The 16,973-nt window shown below is 47.9% G+C and overlaps 1 protein-coding gene across 1 annotated transcript; it reads right to left on the reverse strand.

Moving 5' to 3' along the window:
* Nucleotides 1-7,554: 7,554 nt before the first annotated feature.
* LOC143986733 (uncharacterized) lies at nt 7,555-16,696 on the reverse strand. The gene is made up of 3 exons (XM_077485139.1): nt 15,095-16,696; nt 13,844-14,545; nt 7,555-7,650 (listed from the first exon to the last, which is right to left on the reverse strand). The coding sequence occupies exons 1-3, from the start codon at nt 16,679-16,681 to the stop codon at nt 7,555-7,557; spliced, it is 2,385 nt and encodes a 794-aa protein (XP_077341265.1). The 5' UTR covers nt 16,682-16,696.
* Nucleotides 16,697-16,973: the final 277 nt, after the last annotated feature.

Here is a 16,973-nt window from a genome sequence, read left to right on the forward strand (position 1 = left end):
CATCAGGCTGGAAGGCGTCTGGCTGGAAGGCCGGGACATCAGGCTGGAAGGCGTCTGGCTGGAAGGCCGGGACATCAGGCTGGAAGGCGTCTGGCTGGAAGGCCGGGACATCAGGCTGGAAGGCGTCTGGCTGGAAGGCCGGGACATCAGGCTGGAAGGCGTCTGGCTGGAAGGCCGGGACATCAGGCTGGAAGGCGTCTGGCTGGAAGGCCGGGACATCAGGCTGGAAGGCGTCTGGCTGGAAGGCCGGGACATCAGGCTGGAAGGCGTCTGGCTGGAAGGCCGGGACATCAGGCTGGAAGGCGTCTGGCTGGAAGGCCGGGACATCAGGCTGGAAGGCGTCTGGCTGGAAGGCCGGGACATCAGGCTGGAAGGCGTCTGGCTGGAAGGCCGGGACATCAGGCTGGAAGGCGTCTGGCTGGAAGGCCGGGACATCAGGCTGGAAGGCGTCTGGCTGGAAGGCCGGGACATCAGGCTGGAAGGCGTCTGGCTGGAAGGCCGGGACATCAGGCTGGAAGGCGTCTGGCTGGAAGGCCGGGACATCAGGCTGGAAGGCGTCTGGCTGGAAGGCCGGGACATCAGGCTGGAAGGCGTCTGGCTGGAAGGCCGGGACATCAGGCTGGAAGGCGTCTGGCTGGAAGGCCGGGACATCAGGCTGGAAGGCGTCTGGCTGGAAGGCCGGGACATCAGGCTGGAAGGCGTCTGGCTGGAAGGCCGGGACATCAGGCTGGAAGGCGTCTGGCTGGAAGGCCGGGACATCAGGCTGGAAGGCGTCTGGCTGGAAGGCCGGGACATCAGGCTGGAAGGCGTCTGGCTGGAAGGCCGGGACATCAGGCTGGAAGGCGTCTGGCTGGAAGGCCGGGACATCAGGCTGGAAGGCGTCTGGCTGGAAGGCCGGGACATCAGGCTGGAAGGCGTCTGGCTGGAAGGCCGGGACATCAGGCTGGAAGGCGTCTGGCTGGAAGGCCGGGACATCAGGCTGGAAGGCGTCAGGCTGGAAGGCCGGGACATCAGGCTGGAAGGCGTCAGGCTGGAAGGCCGGGACATCAGGCTGGAAGGCGTCTGGCTGGAAGGCCGGGACATCAGGCTGGAAGGCGTCAGGCTGGAAGGCCGGGACATCAGGCTGGAAGGCGTCTGGCTGGAAGGCCGGGACATCAGGCTGGAAGGCGTCTGGCTGGAAGGCCGGGACATCAGGCTGGAAGGCGTCTGGCTGGAAGGCCGGGACATCAGGCTGGAAGGCGTCAGGCTGGAAGGCCGGGACATCAGGCTGGAAGGCGTCAGGCTGGAAGGCCGGGACATCAGGCTGGAAGGCGTCAGGCTGGAAGGCCGGGACATCAGGCTGGAAGGCGTCAGGCTGGAACTCTGGCTCTGGCACTCCGGGCTGGAGCTCTGGCTCTGGCACTCCGGGCTGGGACAGATTGGTAGGTGTGGAGGCAGGTTGGGTTAATGGTAAGACCATTTTGGTTGGGAAAAACTTTCGTTTTTTCTTTGGCTTAGCCACTGAAGCTCTGTAGGTGACTACAGGACTGTAAATAAGGGGTGCAGCAGACTGGAAAGGAGGATTGTGATATGGCAGGGAAGAGGTACCAGTAGCTGGGGAAAGAACTTGTGGGTTTGTAGACAGTGGAGAGGAGACAGGTGGGTTGAATGCAGGATAAGTACAGGGAGTAGAGACTGGATATGAGTATTTGGTTGGGAGCAGCGTGTACTGGGCTGCAACTGAGGTTGACATGGCTGATGGGGAAACATACTTTTGGGTAGGCTCATACCTGATGGCAGAGGTGGATTGTTTGGCTGGGGCTGATTGCACCATGTCAGACCATGCTGAAAGTATGGGTTGTACAAACTGAAGTTTTAAGCCTCCCTGTCTAACCAAAGACTGAGCAGATACAATGCACTCAGCAATCACCTGTGGGGAACAGGCTGAGTAGTGTTCACAAAAATCAGCAGGATCATCTTCAAAAAGCCATACTAAAGATACAACCTGATTCATATCAAAAGGAGGAGTGAAATCATCACGGCCATCTGGGATACAGGGCAGGGCTAGCTCAGTACAGATCTTTATCAAAGGCTGCACCTCCCCAAACAATACATTACCCTGATCAACCAGGGAGTGAGCCAAACGCATAGCTGCAAACAACTGGTCACTAGACCATCCTTTCAAAGCCTGGTGGCAATAATCACCACTCTCAGATGCCAGCAGAGAAAAATAAATGATCTCATCAGCATTCATGTTTGCAACCAAACTGAAGCAAATGGTTCCCCTGTGCAGCCACTTCTGGTCAGGAATGGCCTTGGTATTCTGTCATGAACCAGATGTGACCAGAACTGTGTGACTGCGACAAAGTGAACCAGACACAAATAAGTGAAGGTAAATTTATTAAGCAAACGCATACAAATGTGAACACACCACCAATACAAACTAAGTGAACAAACTAACAACCAAACAGTGCAGATAAGCAAATAAACCAGTATAATGTAACAAAGGGAGTACCAGAATCGTAGTCAAGCCAGGCCGGGGTCATAAATAGGAGGTAGCAGAATAGGGGGACAAGGAGAAAGGGAACAGGTACAGGAGGCAGGATACAGGAAACAGGGATCGGGAAACAGGGATCGGGGATCAGGTAACAGGTAACAGGTAACAGGTAACAGGTAACAGGTAACAGGTAACAGGTAACAGGTAACAGGTAACAGGTAACAGGTAACAGGTAACAGGTAACAGGTAACAGGTAACAGGCTGCAGGTCAGGGCTCAAGGACAATACCAAGGCGAAGTGTATATAAACTTGCCGGGTATTTATAATGGCTGCTGTCAGTCATGTGACGCCTGACTGCAGAGGGCAATACCTGCTCCATACTGCCAGGATCCCTCCGCTGGTGGACACCAGTACTGCGGACCAAAGATGACAGAATTCCAGCAGGAGACACCTGCTGGTGGATCGCAGTACTGCATGCCAAATGATTGATAATACCAGCGGAGGGAACCTTTCCTGACACCCTGTCAGGATACTCTCTGAATTCCGCAAGCGCCTTGCTAATTTATACGAAGGGAGGGGATCTCTTCCCTCTAATGAGGCAGAGACACTCCTCCAAGACTTATCTATACCTACATTGCCTGATGCTAGCCGGGAGTCTATAGATAAACCAGTCTCGGTAGAAGAGGTCCTCGGCGCCATTAAATCACTTAAACCCCATAAACGTCCTGGCCCGGATGGTCTTCCTGCTATATACTATAAGAAATTTGCGGCCACCCTTGCCCCGCTTCTTGCTAACTCTTACAATTCCCTACTACATCAACAATCCTTCGGTCGTGACACGCTGACTGCTATTATTGCCATGCTCTCTAAACCTAATACTGACCATAACCTCTGGTCCAACTATAGGCCCATCTCCCTCTTAAATTTAGATGTAAAGATCCTTGCTAAAATCCTCGCTCTGAGGCTTAACCCAATTATTGGAGGCCTGATTCATAAGGACCAGGTGGGCTTCATTCCCCGTCGACAGGCTGGTGATAACATACGTCGGGTTGTCCTTCTACAACACATAGCCAAGTCTCGTAAGATCCCTATGCATCTTTTATCTCTTGATATTAGGAAGGCATTTGATACGGTTTCATGGCCATATCTCCACTACATTTTGGGAAGTTGGGGTTTCGGCCCCAACTTCTTACAATGGGTGAGTGCTTTGTATGCTCATCCACAGGCATATGTAAGGTACTCTGGCTTTAGCTCAGAATGTTTCCCAATAGGTAGAGGTACGAGACAGGGCTGCCCCTTATCCCCATTAATATTTGCTCTAGTAATTGAACCCCTCGCTGCTTTAATTAGGACTGACCCAAATATTCATGGTATAGACATTGCCTCTACATCTCACAAAATATGCCTCTTCGCTGATGACGCTTTGTTATTTGTTACCTCTCCGCATATCACTCTGCCCAACGTCCTACAACTTCTAACTAAATTTGCAAGGGTATCGGGATTAGAGGTCAACCAGGCGAAATCTAAGGCCCTTAATGTATCCCTCCCTCCAGATGTCCTTAATCTTGTACAAAATAATTTTCCTTTTCAATGGTCCTCTTCTTCAATATCTTATTTAGGAATCAAACTGACTAACGACCCTGCCCACCTATTCCACTCTAATTATCTCCCAATGTTAAAACACCTGTCCTCGCTGCTTGACACCTGGCTGCCTCTACACGTCTCATGGCTTGGGCGGATCGCAGCTGTGAAAATGTCCCTATTGCCTAAGTTGCTGTACCTATATAGAGTCCTTCCGGTCACGATTCCACCTTATTTTCACAGGGCAATCCAGAGCCGGGTGAATAGGTATATTTGGAGTACTAAGATCCCCCGAATTTCCAAACCCGACTTTACTTCGCAGTAAACTCAACGGGGGTCTTGGTGTTCCCAATTTTCTCCGTTACTTTCAGGCCGCTCAGCTAGCTCAACTAACTTTATACCACGCGAAAACAGAAATTCCTCTCTGGGTGGCCCTGGAGGCAATAGATCTACACCCTATATTTCTCACCAATCTTCTGTGGCTCCCCGCCAATGCTAGGGGCCCTATTACTAATCCTATAACCCAACACTCCTTAAAAATTTGGGACAAATTATGCAGACCATTTAAATTGATCTCTCCGCACTTACCTTCTACTTTCCCTTTTTGGTCACCCACTGTTCTACCCCGCATTCACTCAGCCTGCCTCCTTCCTGGCCTGGTCCCGTGCCGGTCTGGAACGTGTGCGAGACTTCATCTCGAATGGTGTCCTGAAATCCTTTCCATCCCTACAAGCCCAATCGCAACTCCCTTCCCGAGAGTGCTTTAGGTACCTCCAAATTTCCCACTTTGTCCAAACTCTTCTGGGCCCCCAAAGGGTGTTGAACAAGTTGTCTATTTTCGAAGATATATGCGACTCACACACCCATGCTCCGGGCATAATCTCCAGGCTATATGCATATCTTACGTCTCCCTCATCCTCACTCCCCTCGTACGCCTCTGCTTGGTCCAAGGACCTAGTCATGGATCTAGATATCAGCGATTGGTCAACGATATGGGCAACTACCAAACTTTCCTCACAAAATGTTGTCGCGCTTGAAGCCAGTTATAAAGTCCTCATGAGGTGGTACCTGGTTCCGACCAGGATCACTAGATATTTACCATCTTACTCCCCTAACTGCTTTCGTGGTTGTGATACTGGTGGCACTCACCTCCATATATGGTGGACATGCCCTGTGGTACAGCGCTTCTGGGCGACAATATTCCGAATGGCTTCAACCATGTTTAACGTAGCCCTTGCCCCCGACTCAACCCTTGCCCTACTTAACCTCCCACCACAAGACTTTACTAAGGCGCAGTTGCGTCTCTTTTTGCAACTTACCACAGCCGGCAAGCAGACAATAGCGAAAGCCTGGAAGTCCCCGTTTCTGCACATTACGGAAGTTAAGAATAGGGTCACCCAGGCCATGATACATAGCAAAATAGAGGCCACAATAGTGGATAGGATCCCCCGACATCTTAAAATTTGGCGCCCATGGTCAGATCATTTCCTTCCCCCTGGCTTTGATAGACATCTTCTGGAACCCTGAGCCCTATTCATGGGGGTTTGGAGAGGTCCATACCCCTTCGTGACAAGCTCGAGCCACCTGGCCAGTGCTATTTTCCTCCCCAACTCTACTCTTTCTTTCCTTCTCTTCTTTCCTCTACGGTCTATCTTTAGTTTTGGTTTTCCCTTTCGCCTTTCCTTCTTTACCTTTTTCTGCCTCACCCTTCCCTCTTACCCGTTATGCTCTTTTGATGATGAAGCTCAATCTGCGTAATTCATTTATGATCACTGTTGCCACAGTAGTCTGGGCAGAGCTCCGCCCACTTATTTCCTTTGCTGTACTCACTGGGCTTTTGCCCCTGTGTTACTATTAATGTCGTGAACCATATGCTTAAGCTCTACTTAGTCCTACAACGTGATGTCCACTTTGTAAGTCTGAATATAGCCCGCCTTTTTCTTTATGTACGAATGCTCTGCTGGAAAATGTATTATCAAGCATATGTTTGTAACAGTGACTGTTCGCTTGTTTTGCTTGTTATCAATAAAAAATTTTGAAACAGAAAAAAAAGTCCTGTAAGCAGAACTTTGCAGCACTGTAGGAGTGGTGCATACACCCCTCCTAATGCACCCCTGCCCATTGAAATTAATGGGAAGCACAGCCAGCAATGCGCTGCTGCAGGCGGTTTTAACCCTTTCTCAGCCGTTAGTGGGGGTTTAACCTCTGCAAAAACGACAGTAAAGCGCCGCTAAAAATAGAGGTGCTTTACCGCCAAGCCCCCTTTGGAAGCATTCACAATGCAGTGTTGTAATTCCTGACATTGTATATATGTTTTATATTCTTATATTTTATTGCTACACACATTAACATAATTTTATTTTATTGTTCACATTATTATAGTAACCTCATCACATTAAAGAAGCAGCTGGTCATTTGTTTTCACTCTCCACCCCTAGGGCGCCACTTCTTTGGTTTATATCTACTCTAAAAAATAAATTTTTTAATTGTTGGTTGAAAAAAAACATACTCCATGTTTTCAAATTTGCCTATGCTCAAAAGAGATTATATTCTGTTTCAAAATTCATATGTGCAATGTGCAATTATCTTTTATCAGTGCTCATCTAAAAACAATTTTCTATGCCTTCAAATTGGCCTCTCATTAATAGGGGGAAATAATTTTTCTGAAATCTGTACAATATTTATACCACATTTCTGTCTAATTTAAATAAAACAATTATTTATAAATTAAAGCTGCCCATATTGGCCTATCCAAAAAGGGTATGAAAGCTGTGCTGGCAAGGACTTTAATGTTTCCATCACCTGCTCTCTCTCTCTCTCTCTGACAGAGTCTGAAAAGGTTTTAAAAGGTTTGCATCAAATCTATAAAATCTGTCCTTCACTTTATAAAAAAGACAATTTTTTTAAGGCAAATTGCAATCTGATTATTCTCTTTCCAAAACTGTGTCTTTGTCAATAAAGGCTTCAAAGTTGTGTTGCAAAGATGTATTGCCGATCCATCTTTAATGTCCAAAACAAAGGCACAGATATACAATTTCCTAGTGAAAAATGCATACCTGCCCTATTCCTCCAAAATTGCAGATGGTTCACACTGGCTTGTTAGCTTGTGTCTTGTCCATTCAGGCTTTCTAACTGGGGTGGTGAACCATATGTGCTTTCCATTGTGGGTGACCAAATAAAGACAGTTTATTTTCAGATGTTACATTTTTGCTCAGTCTCTCAAAAGTTGTGGCCTATTCAAACAGGCTTTTTTTTTTTTTTTTGCTGTGTTACAAACCTATATGCTATATCGATCATCAGCATTCAAAAAGGACACTTTTCTGTAGCTAAATGCCTGCAAAATTACAGCCTGTTAGGCTTACTAGCTGTGGTGCTAAACTGTAGGCTATCTCCATTTTCAGTGCCTAAAAAAGACACACATTTTTTTCCTGATGCTAAATGCCTGCTCAATTGCTCAGTAAATACAGCCTGTTCAAAAAAAACTAGCTAGCTGTGGTTCAAAGCTCCCTCTCTATATCAAGTTCCCTCATAGACGCTTGTCCTTCATGTGGAATAATCTTTTCTGATACATTTTCCCAGATCCTATTGAACATCTGTGATGCAAGAATACGGTGTTGCTGATGCTATCCATGAGAATTGTTACATTCTATAATTCCACACTCCAAGCACTTTTTTTTAACCACTTAAGGACCGCCGCATGGCAATGTACGTTGGTGCAATGGTACCGACAGGTACAAGCACGTACATGTACGTGCTTGCCTTCCAGCGGGTGGGGGGTCCGATCGGACCCCCTCCTGCTGGCTGCGGTGGTCCGTTTCGCTGCAGGAGCGATCCGGGATGAGGGGATGGCCGTTGGTTTCTGGCAATCCCCTCTCGATTGCTCCTGGCGAATAAGAAGCTTCCCCCGCTGTGTATAGTAAACACAGGCAGGGAGGAAGTGATGTCATTCTCCTCAGGCGGTCTTTTTGACCGGACTGCGAGGAGAACAGAAAAAATAAGTGTGCACCAACACTGCACTGACAACACATAGGCACACAAATCCCCCCACAATCCCCCGATCCCCCCGCCTCCCACTCACAGTGTCACTGATTGCAGTGATCATTTATTTACTGATCACTGCATTCAGTGTCAGTTGTGACAGTAAAAACTGTCAGGGCAGTTAGTGTTAGGTCCAGGGTTGATTGCCCTTAGAGTTAACCCTTTCACCCCCTTTTGCCAGTGTCACTAAGCGATCGTTTTTCTGAACGCTGCATTAGTGTCACTGATGCCGCTAGGTAGCTAGTTATTTTTTTAGGTTCACCGCCAGGTTTTTATAGCGCTAGGTACCCCCATATACTACTCAATAATGGTTTTAACCCCCTTATTGCCCCTAGTTAACCCTTTCACCCCCTTTTGCCAGTATCACTAAGCAATCGTTTTTCTGATCGCTGCATTAGTGTCACTGATGCCGCTAGGTAGCTAGTTATTTTTTTAGGTTCACCGCCAGGTTTTTATAGCACTAGGTACCCCGATATACTACCCAATAATGGTTTTAACCCCCTGATTGCCCCTAGTTAACCCTTTCACCCCCTTTTGCCAGTGTCACTAAGCGATCATTTTTCTGATCGCTGCATTAGTGTCACTAGTGTCGCTAGGTAGCTAGTTATTTTTTTAGGTTCACCGCCAGGTTTTTATAGCGCTAGGTACCCCCATATACTACCCAATAATGGTTTTACCCCCCTGATTGCCCCTAGTTAACCCTTTCACCAGCGATCACTGTATAAGTGCCACTGGTGACGCTGGTTAGCCAGTTAGTTATTTAGGTTTCCCGTCAGGTTTTTATATAGTGCCAGGGACCCCCATATACTACCTAATAAAGATTTTAACCCCCTGATTGCCCCTAGTTAACCCTTTCACCAGTGATCCCTGTATAAGTGTTACGGGAGACTCTGGTTAGTTAGTTTGCTTTTTATAGCATCAGGGCACCCACCATTTATTACCCAATAAAGGTTTAACCCCCTGATCACCCGGCGGGTGATATCAATTAGGTTTTGGGGTCAGGGTCTGCATCACCCCAGGCAGCGCTAGGTTAGTGCCAGTACCGCTAACACCCATGCGCAAAGCATAAACCTCCCGTAGTGGTAAAGTATCTGAACAGATCAATATCTGATCTGATCAGATCTATTCTAGCGTCCCCAGCAGTTTAGGGTTCCAAAAAAACGCATTGTTAGCGGGATCAGCCCAGATACCTGCTAGCACCTGTGTTTTGCCCCTCCGCCCAGCCCACCCAAGTGCAGTATCGATCGATCACTGTCACTTACAAAACACTAAACACATAACTGCAGCATTCGCAGAATCAGGCCTGATCCCTGCGATCGCTAACAGTTTTTTTTTTGTAACATTTTATATTTAAATCCCGAAGGCAGTTCTTGGTTTTCGGGGTCCCGTACTTGGCTAGGCTCCCAAAAAGTCCCCCACATGTGGTATTCCCATACTCGGGAGAAGCAGCAGAATTTATTTTGGGGTGTAATTTCACTTATGCCCATAGCATGTGTGAGCAATATATCATTTAGTGACAACTTTGTGCAAAAAAAAAAAATTAATATTCCTGCAACTTGTGGCAAAATATTAAATATTTCATGGACTCCACATGCCGCTCAGTAACTAGCTTGGGATGTCTACTTTCCAAAATGGGGTCATTTTGGGAGGTTTTGTGCTATTTTGGCATTTTATGGCCTTTGAAACTGTGATAGGTAGTGAGGAGTGAAATCAAAAATTTGCACCCTTAGAAATCCTGAAGGCAGTGATTGGTTTTCGGGGTCCCGTACGCAGCTAGACTTCCAAAAAGTCCCACATATGTGGTATTCCCGTACTCAGGAAAAGCAGTAGAATATATTTTGGGGTGCAATTCCACATATAACTATGGCATGTGTGAGCAATATATCATTTAGTGACAACTTTTTGTAAACTTTTTTTTTTGTCATTATTCAATCACTTGGGACAAAAAAAAATATTCAATGGGCTCAACATGCCCCTCAGCAATTTCCTTGGGGTGTCCACTTTCCAAAATGTGGTCATTTGGGGGTTGTTTGTACTGCCCTGCCATTTTAGCACCTCAAGAAATGAGATAGGCAGTCATAAATTAAAAGCTGTGTAAATTCCAGAAAATGTACTCTAGTTTGTAGACGCTATAACTTTTGCGCAAACCAATAAATATACGCCTATTGACATTTTTTTTACTAAAAACATGTGGCTGAATACATTTTGCCCTAAATGTATGACTAAAATTGAGTTTATTCGATTTTTCTTATAACAAAAAGTAGAAAATATCTTTTTTTCTCAAAATTTTCGGTCTTTTTCCATTTATATCGCAAAAAAAAAAAATTGCAGAGGCAATCAAATACCATCAAAAGAAAGCTCTATTTGTGGGAAGAAAAGGACGCAAATTTCGTTTGGGTACAACATTGCATGACCGCGCAATTATCAATTAAAGCAGTGCAGTGCGAAATTGTAAAAAGACATCTAGTCCTAAGGCCGCGTACACACGGGCGGACTATCCGTCCAACTAAGTCCGTCAGACAATCCGACAGACAGTCCGTCCTACTTTTGAATGAACGGACTTGACCACACACGACGAACAGACAGTCCGCTGAAAGCTTGCGCGATGACGTGTATGGCACGTACGATGGGACTAGAAATACGACGTCCAATACACTGCAATGCAACCTTCGGCCGTGTAAATCCTTTCTGAGCATGCGCCATACTTAGTCCGTCGAACTAGCCTACTCACGAGCAGACTGTCCGCTGAAACCAAGTTTGGACAGACAATATTATGGAAATTCCGAAAGACTTAGTCCGCCAGACTGTCCGCTGAAAAAGTCCGCTGAAGCCCACACACGAGCGGATTGTCCGCTGAAACACGTTTCAGCGGACCAAGTCCGTCAGACAGTCCGCCCGTGTGTACGCGGCCTTAGGCTGACAATTGTCCGGGGCTGAAGTGGTTAAAGAAATGCATATTTTTAATGACTTTTGAAGCCACCTGAAATTTAAAAGGTGGGTGAGTCTCTGGTTACTCCCCACACCCACTATTCAGGTGCTAGCCCAGTTCGTATGCTATGGATCATAAGAAAATGATTCCTGATGGCTGCACTTCCAAAAATCCTTTTATTGAAGCTTCATATGACAAGTGGTTGACAGATGGAGCAGGGGACAAAGAGGTAGATGCATTTTGAGTAAATGTTATCGCTTAGTCACTACCTCAATAATGACTAAGTGCTAACCTTGGCGCAAAACGTGTCTAACTCTTTGTCCCCTGCTCCATCCGAAATTTACTTCTTCACATTGACTGATAATTTGTCCAATTTCTCAGTCCCTTCTTTTGCCAACCCCTTGAAATTTGGTAATGTTCACTGTACATTTGCTCAACTGAACGCACATACATTTGGCTCATCGCTACTGATAACATTACCGCATTTCAGTATAGCAGATCCAGAGTTGTAAATACTAAAAGGGAAGTAAAAGAGGAAGTAAACCCTGATGGGTTTACTTCCTCTTTGTCTCCCTGCAAAGGTAAAGCATAATGGACTACTATGCATCACATAGCAGCCCATTATGTGTCACTTACCTGACACAGGAGCCAGCGATGTCACAGCTGTCCCCTGTAGTCCAGAGCATCCATATTCTTCCGGGTATCACTGCTCCGGCTGTGACGAACGCGGGTGTCAGATTCCTGCCCTCCTCGCTAACTGGCGACAAAGGACCGGCCAACCTCACACCCCGCTGTCACTTACGTAACAATGCCACACTCAGCTGCACCCAGCACAAAGATTTTCCAGCTTGCGGGACCACAATCTAGGTGCGGGCAGCCTGAGAGCGATTGTCACTGGGCTAATTACACAATTAACCCTTTAACTGCCACCACCCCCGTTTAAAGACAGAGCCGGGGGGACTCGTAATTTTAGCAATACCAATTAGAATAAGCGCCTGCAACACACACTGCCACCACAGACAGGTCTGCTCAGCGCCTTACTCTACCACAGTAGCGCCCTTTTAAGAGACAGGTTCGTTTATAGTTTGCATCAAGAGCTTTAAAGACAAGGTTAACACTTTTCAACATAAGGATTTATTATGAAAAGGTCAAGGTTGGTGCAAATAAAACATTTACAGAAAAACGATGTTTCAAAAAATAAAGACAATATACAGCCACAAAGAAATAAGGTAGAATTGAGAAGGTAGAATACTTGCAATTAATGTCCGAGAGTTGATCAGAGTTCAATCGATGAGCAAAGGTAATCGGTTCTCAAACTTGGCAGATGTTCCTGCTTGGATGGTAAAAGGAGAACTGACTATTGCCTTGGCCTCTCCTCTTTTCTGTCAAATCAAAGTGGGTGTTGACAGCGACCAGTGACCAATCGTCTGGTCATCTTGTTTAGGGGTTGGTTGCTGGGAGGTGTCTACACTCATGACCCTGTCCCAGGTACACTTTATGATACATATTCATATCTCTGCCTCTCTATTGTGTATAGACTGCAGATATCCATTTTAGTGATCAACATGATATTTGCTTCAAAACGAGTCCACACATGACAGGTTTCCCATTTCAGGGTTACCTAGAAGTAGTAAGGGGTCCCAGTGGCTTCCCATATGACCTGACATAGGGGTGTTTGGACTTGAAATGTTAGAAATTATCAGAGGAAACCAAATATATCCATATTATGGCTGTGCTATGATGGCTTTGAAAGTTATAAAAAATGTTAACGTTTCAACACTTTACTAATCTGTTTGCACGCTATCTGGTTGGAAGTATTTACGACGGGTATCTGTTGGTTGTCTGCATGGAGAAAGTGACAGTTTTACGACAGGCCGGAATATCTGCCAGGCAACTTGAGCCTTGTTTTCTCTGCTAAGATAACCTTTCTTCCCTTTGAAGATTTTAAGAGCTTTTGGAATTCCTAAGACAAGGGAGGGGGGAGTTTAGATTATTCTGTAAGTTTATTCTAAGGTCAGCCAAACTGTCATGGCTGCTTTCCACACAAAATGGCAACTAGTTACAATATATCCTGGCTCAGACGTGATATCGTTACACCTCCCTCCTTAGGTGGTTGCATGGGAGGGAACTACAATTTCCCTCCTGACGCAACCGACTCTTGCAGGCTCGGCTTGTCGCGACAGCCCATCAGCATTGCCATGGGTGCTGCCTTTCTTATGCTGGATGGTGAAATCGTATTGCTGAAGAATTAAGCTCCACCGAAGTAGTTTGCCATTCTCCCCAGCCACACGATTTAGCCAGCTCAAGGGATTGTGATCTGTGATCACAGTGAAGTGCCGTCCATAAAGGTACGTTTGTAACTTCTGGAGAGCCCACACGATCGCAAGACACTCCTTTTCAATCGTGGCGTATGCTACTTCCCTGGGAAGCAGCTTTCGGCTCAGGTAGAGGATGGGATGCTCCTCTCCGGCATCATCCACCTGGCTCAGGACTGCACCCAATCCATAGGCAGAGGCATCAGTCTGCACTAGGAAACGGCGGGTGAAGTCTGGAGCCTGTAGCACAGGAGCACGGGCCAGCGCCTCCTTCAAGGCCTGAAATGCCTGCTCACATTCTGGTGTCCAAGACACCACCTTGGGCAGTTTCTTTTTGGTTAGGTCAGTCAGAGGTTTAGCCAGGCTACTATAGTTACATACAAACTTCCTATAGTAGCCAGCGGTCCCCAGGAAAGACATAACCTGCTTTTTGGTTTGGGGGGTAGGCCATGCCAGGATGGCATCAACCTTCCCTGTCTCGGGTTTCAGGGTGCCTCCTCCTACCCGGTGTCCCAAGTACTGCACATCGGTCATGGCAATCTGACACTTACTGGGTTTGACGGTCAGATTGGCAGCTGTCAGTTGGTCCAGGACCTGTGACAGGTGCACCAGGTGTTCTTTCCGCACAATTTCCAGCAGCGTCTCCATTTTATCCCTGAACGTTAGGACGTAATCTACACCAGAGACCTCTGGGTCGGCAATCTTGCCCTCCCAGTTCTCGCAGATTAGATTCAGGGGCCCTCTTACCCTCCGTCCGCACAGAAGTTCAAATGGCGAAAAGCCTGTGGACTCCGGAGGCACCTCTCTGTAAGCAAACAGCAGACGAGGCGGATATCGTTTCCAGTCCTTGCCCTGAGAGTGCACAAAGGTGCGCAACATTTGTTTTAAAGGGCCATTGAAGCTCTCGCACAAGCCGTTGGTTTGTGGGTGATAAGGACTGGCCCTGATATGCGTCATCTGTATTTTCTGACAGAGAGCTTGCATCAAGTCAGACACAAACTGAGGGCCTTGATCGCTAATGAGCTCGGCTGGGAATCCCACTCTTGTGAAGATTCCCAGGAGAGCATCAGCGACCTTGTCTGTCCGGAGGCAGGAGAGAGCCACTGCCTCTGGATAACGTGTGGCATAGTCGACAACTGTAAGGATATAACGTTTGCCTGAACTGCTAGGGATGGCCAAAGGCCCAACGATATCCACTGCCACCCTCTTAAAAGGTTCGTCAATCACAGGCAAAGGTTTTAGTGGAGCCCTGTGGACATCCCCTACCTTGCCAACTCGCTGGCAGGTAACACAGGACCGACAGTAGTCAGCTATGTCAGCAAGCATCCTGGGCCAATAAAAGTTATGTACCAACCGCCCTCTGGTCTTAGTGATCCCCAAGTGCCCTGCGAGGGGAATCTCATGGGCCACTTTTAGCAGCGGTCCCCTAAATTGACTGGGTACCACCAGCTGTCTGTCACCTATGTCAGCCTCATTCCCCTCTGCAAGCAAACTTTCTCTATACAGTTTCCCTTTGTCCCAGTAGACCTTTTGTTTGTCATTCTCTGCAGGGGGGCGATCAGCTAGACTTCTGAGCTGTGCTAGTGTTTGGTCTGTCTGCAGTGCTGTTTCAAAGGCAGGACCACAACTCTCAGCCAGCAGTCCTGTGGCAAACGAGGACGGTTGCTGAGGCTCAACAGAGGTGGAGTCCACTGGGTCAGAACAGGGAGAGGGCCCCGAGACTTCCTCCTGCTGTTCTGCGATCAGTGCCTGCACCTCGGCTGCCTTTGCAGCACTGCGAGTGACCACCAAGACTGGCAAAACATCATCATCATCATCATCATCATTATCGTCATCATTGTCATCATCATCACATTTAACCTTTATCAGTTCAGCAACATTGGAACATACATCAGGTACCTTCACTAGCAAGGGGGCCTCCTCTCCTGTCTCTGAAGGAGGAGGACCTTGCACTTCAACTCCACCCTCCCCCTCCCTCTGTCCATCCACAGGTTGCCCAGATATTACCCCAACATCTGTAAACAGTACCTTGGTAGGTCCAGAAGGTTCCGTGGGAGCATCCTGGGTGCTCTTAGCAGGGGCATAGTAAGAAACAAGGGTACCTAAATCAGAACCCAACAACACAGCAGTGGGGATCTCCTCAGAGACACCCACCTCTCTCATCCCACTTCCGGCACCCCAATCCAGGAAAACATAGGCACGAGGTACATGGGAACAGGTTCCCCCAACTCCAGTCAGGGAAAGGTACTTCTCTGGGATGATGTCTGTTTCTTCTATCACCTCTGGTCTGACCAAAGTGACTTCGGCTCCAGTGTCACGAAAGCCTGTTACAGTTCGTTGGCCTACAATGACTGGCTGCAAGTTGACATTGGTTCCTGGAGGTTTTCCACCGACGAGCAGCACAGCAGAAGGGTTGCTGGCCGGATGGCCAGGGGTTGTCGTCTTCTTCTGCTCAGGGCACTGTGTCCGGAGATGTCCGCTTTTCCCACAGTTATAGCATTTGCGGTTGTCAGTCACAAAGGCTTTGGCCCCAGGAGCTGCAGGTTCCGGCCGCTGAGGAACTTGGTTGGTAGGTAGAGGAGGGGTTGCCATGTGTGATTTCCCTCCTTTCCAGCCATTTGGAGGAGCCTTGCGATGGTCAGATACCCGAGAGTGGATATAGGTATCTGCCAGTTCTGCTGCTGCTTTGGCAGAGGTTGGCTTTCGCTCCAGCACAAACTGTCTGACGTCTGTAGGACAGATGTGCAAAAGTTGATCTTCAATCATAAGATCTTCCAAGGACTCAAAAGAATCGGCTTTCAAGCCTTTAGTCCACTGCCGGAATGTGGTGCGTAAGCGACTTACCACATCCAGGTATGAGTCCCCAGGCCCCTTTTGCAAGGACCTAAAACGCTTCCGGTACACTTCCGGGGTTAGCTGAAACTTTTGGATGATTGCAGCCTTTAGGGCCTCATAATCACCTCCTTGCTCTTCTGACAGTTCTACATAAGCATCCAGGGCCTTGCCTCGTAGCCCTGGCGTCAGGTACCGGGCCCATTGTGCTGGGGGCAGATGGTACTGACGGCAAGTTTTTTCAAACGACAGTAGATACACGTCAATGTCACTGTCCTTTTCCATAACTGGAAATTTGGCTGCCGGGGTCACTGGCAGAGAGTCATCCCTGTGCTCTAGGGATCCGAGGTTCTGAACCTGTCGCTGCTGCTGGAGCCTAGCCATCTCCAGTTCGTGCCGACGATCAGCCTCTCTCTCAGCCCTGCGTTCCTCTCTCTCAGCCTGGCGCTCGAGAAACTGCAGGTACGCCACAGGATCTGTCTCCCTGAGGTGTGGTAGTGTTTCCTGCATTTGAGGACAGTCTATTCTGGTTCCAGGCAATCTGATGCTGGCCTGCTCTGGCGATGGCCTGGAGGTAACAATCCGTGGTAGTCCAGTGTCAGTCTCTGCATGCCCATCTGGTGAGGCCGCCTCTGAACCACTGGGCTCTGGAGTAGCGGAAACCCTTTCTGGTCCAGTTTCCCCCAGGTTCTGGTCGGCACGGATATCAAACTCATGTAGGGCATGTATCAAGCCATCACGGTTTTTGCCACCGACATCAATTCCTCTTTCTGTGCACTCAGCAGTCAGATCATTTTTGCTC

This window comes from Lithobates pipiens, unplaced genomic scaffold (genome assembly GCF_037356315.1).
Source record: "Lithobates pipiens isolate NorthernLeopardFrog02 unplaced genomic scaffold, aLitPip1_a1.2 Scaffold_18, whole genome shotgun sequence".
In the NCBI taxonomy this organism is placed as follows: Eukaryota; Metazoa; Chordata; class Amphibia; order Anura; family Ranidae; genus Lithobates; species Lithobates pipiens.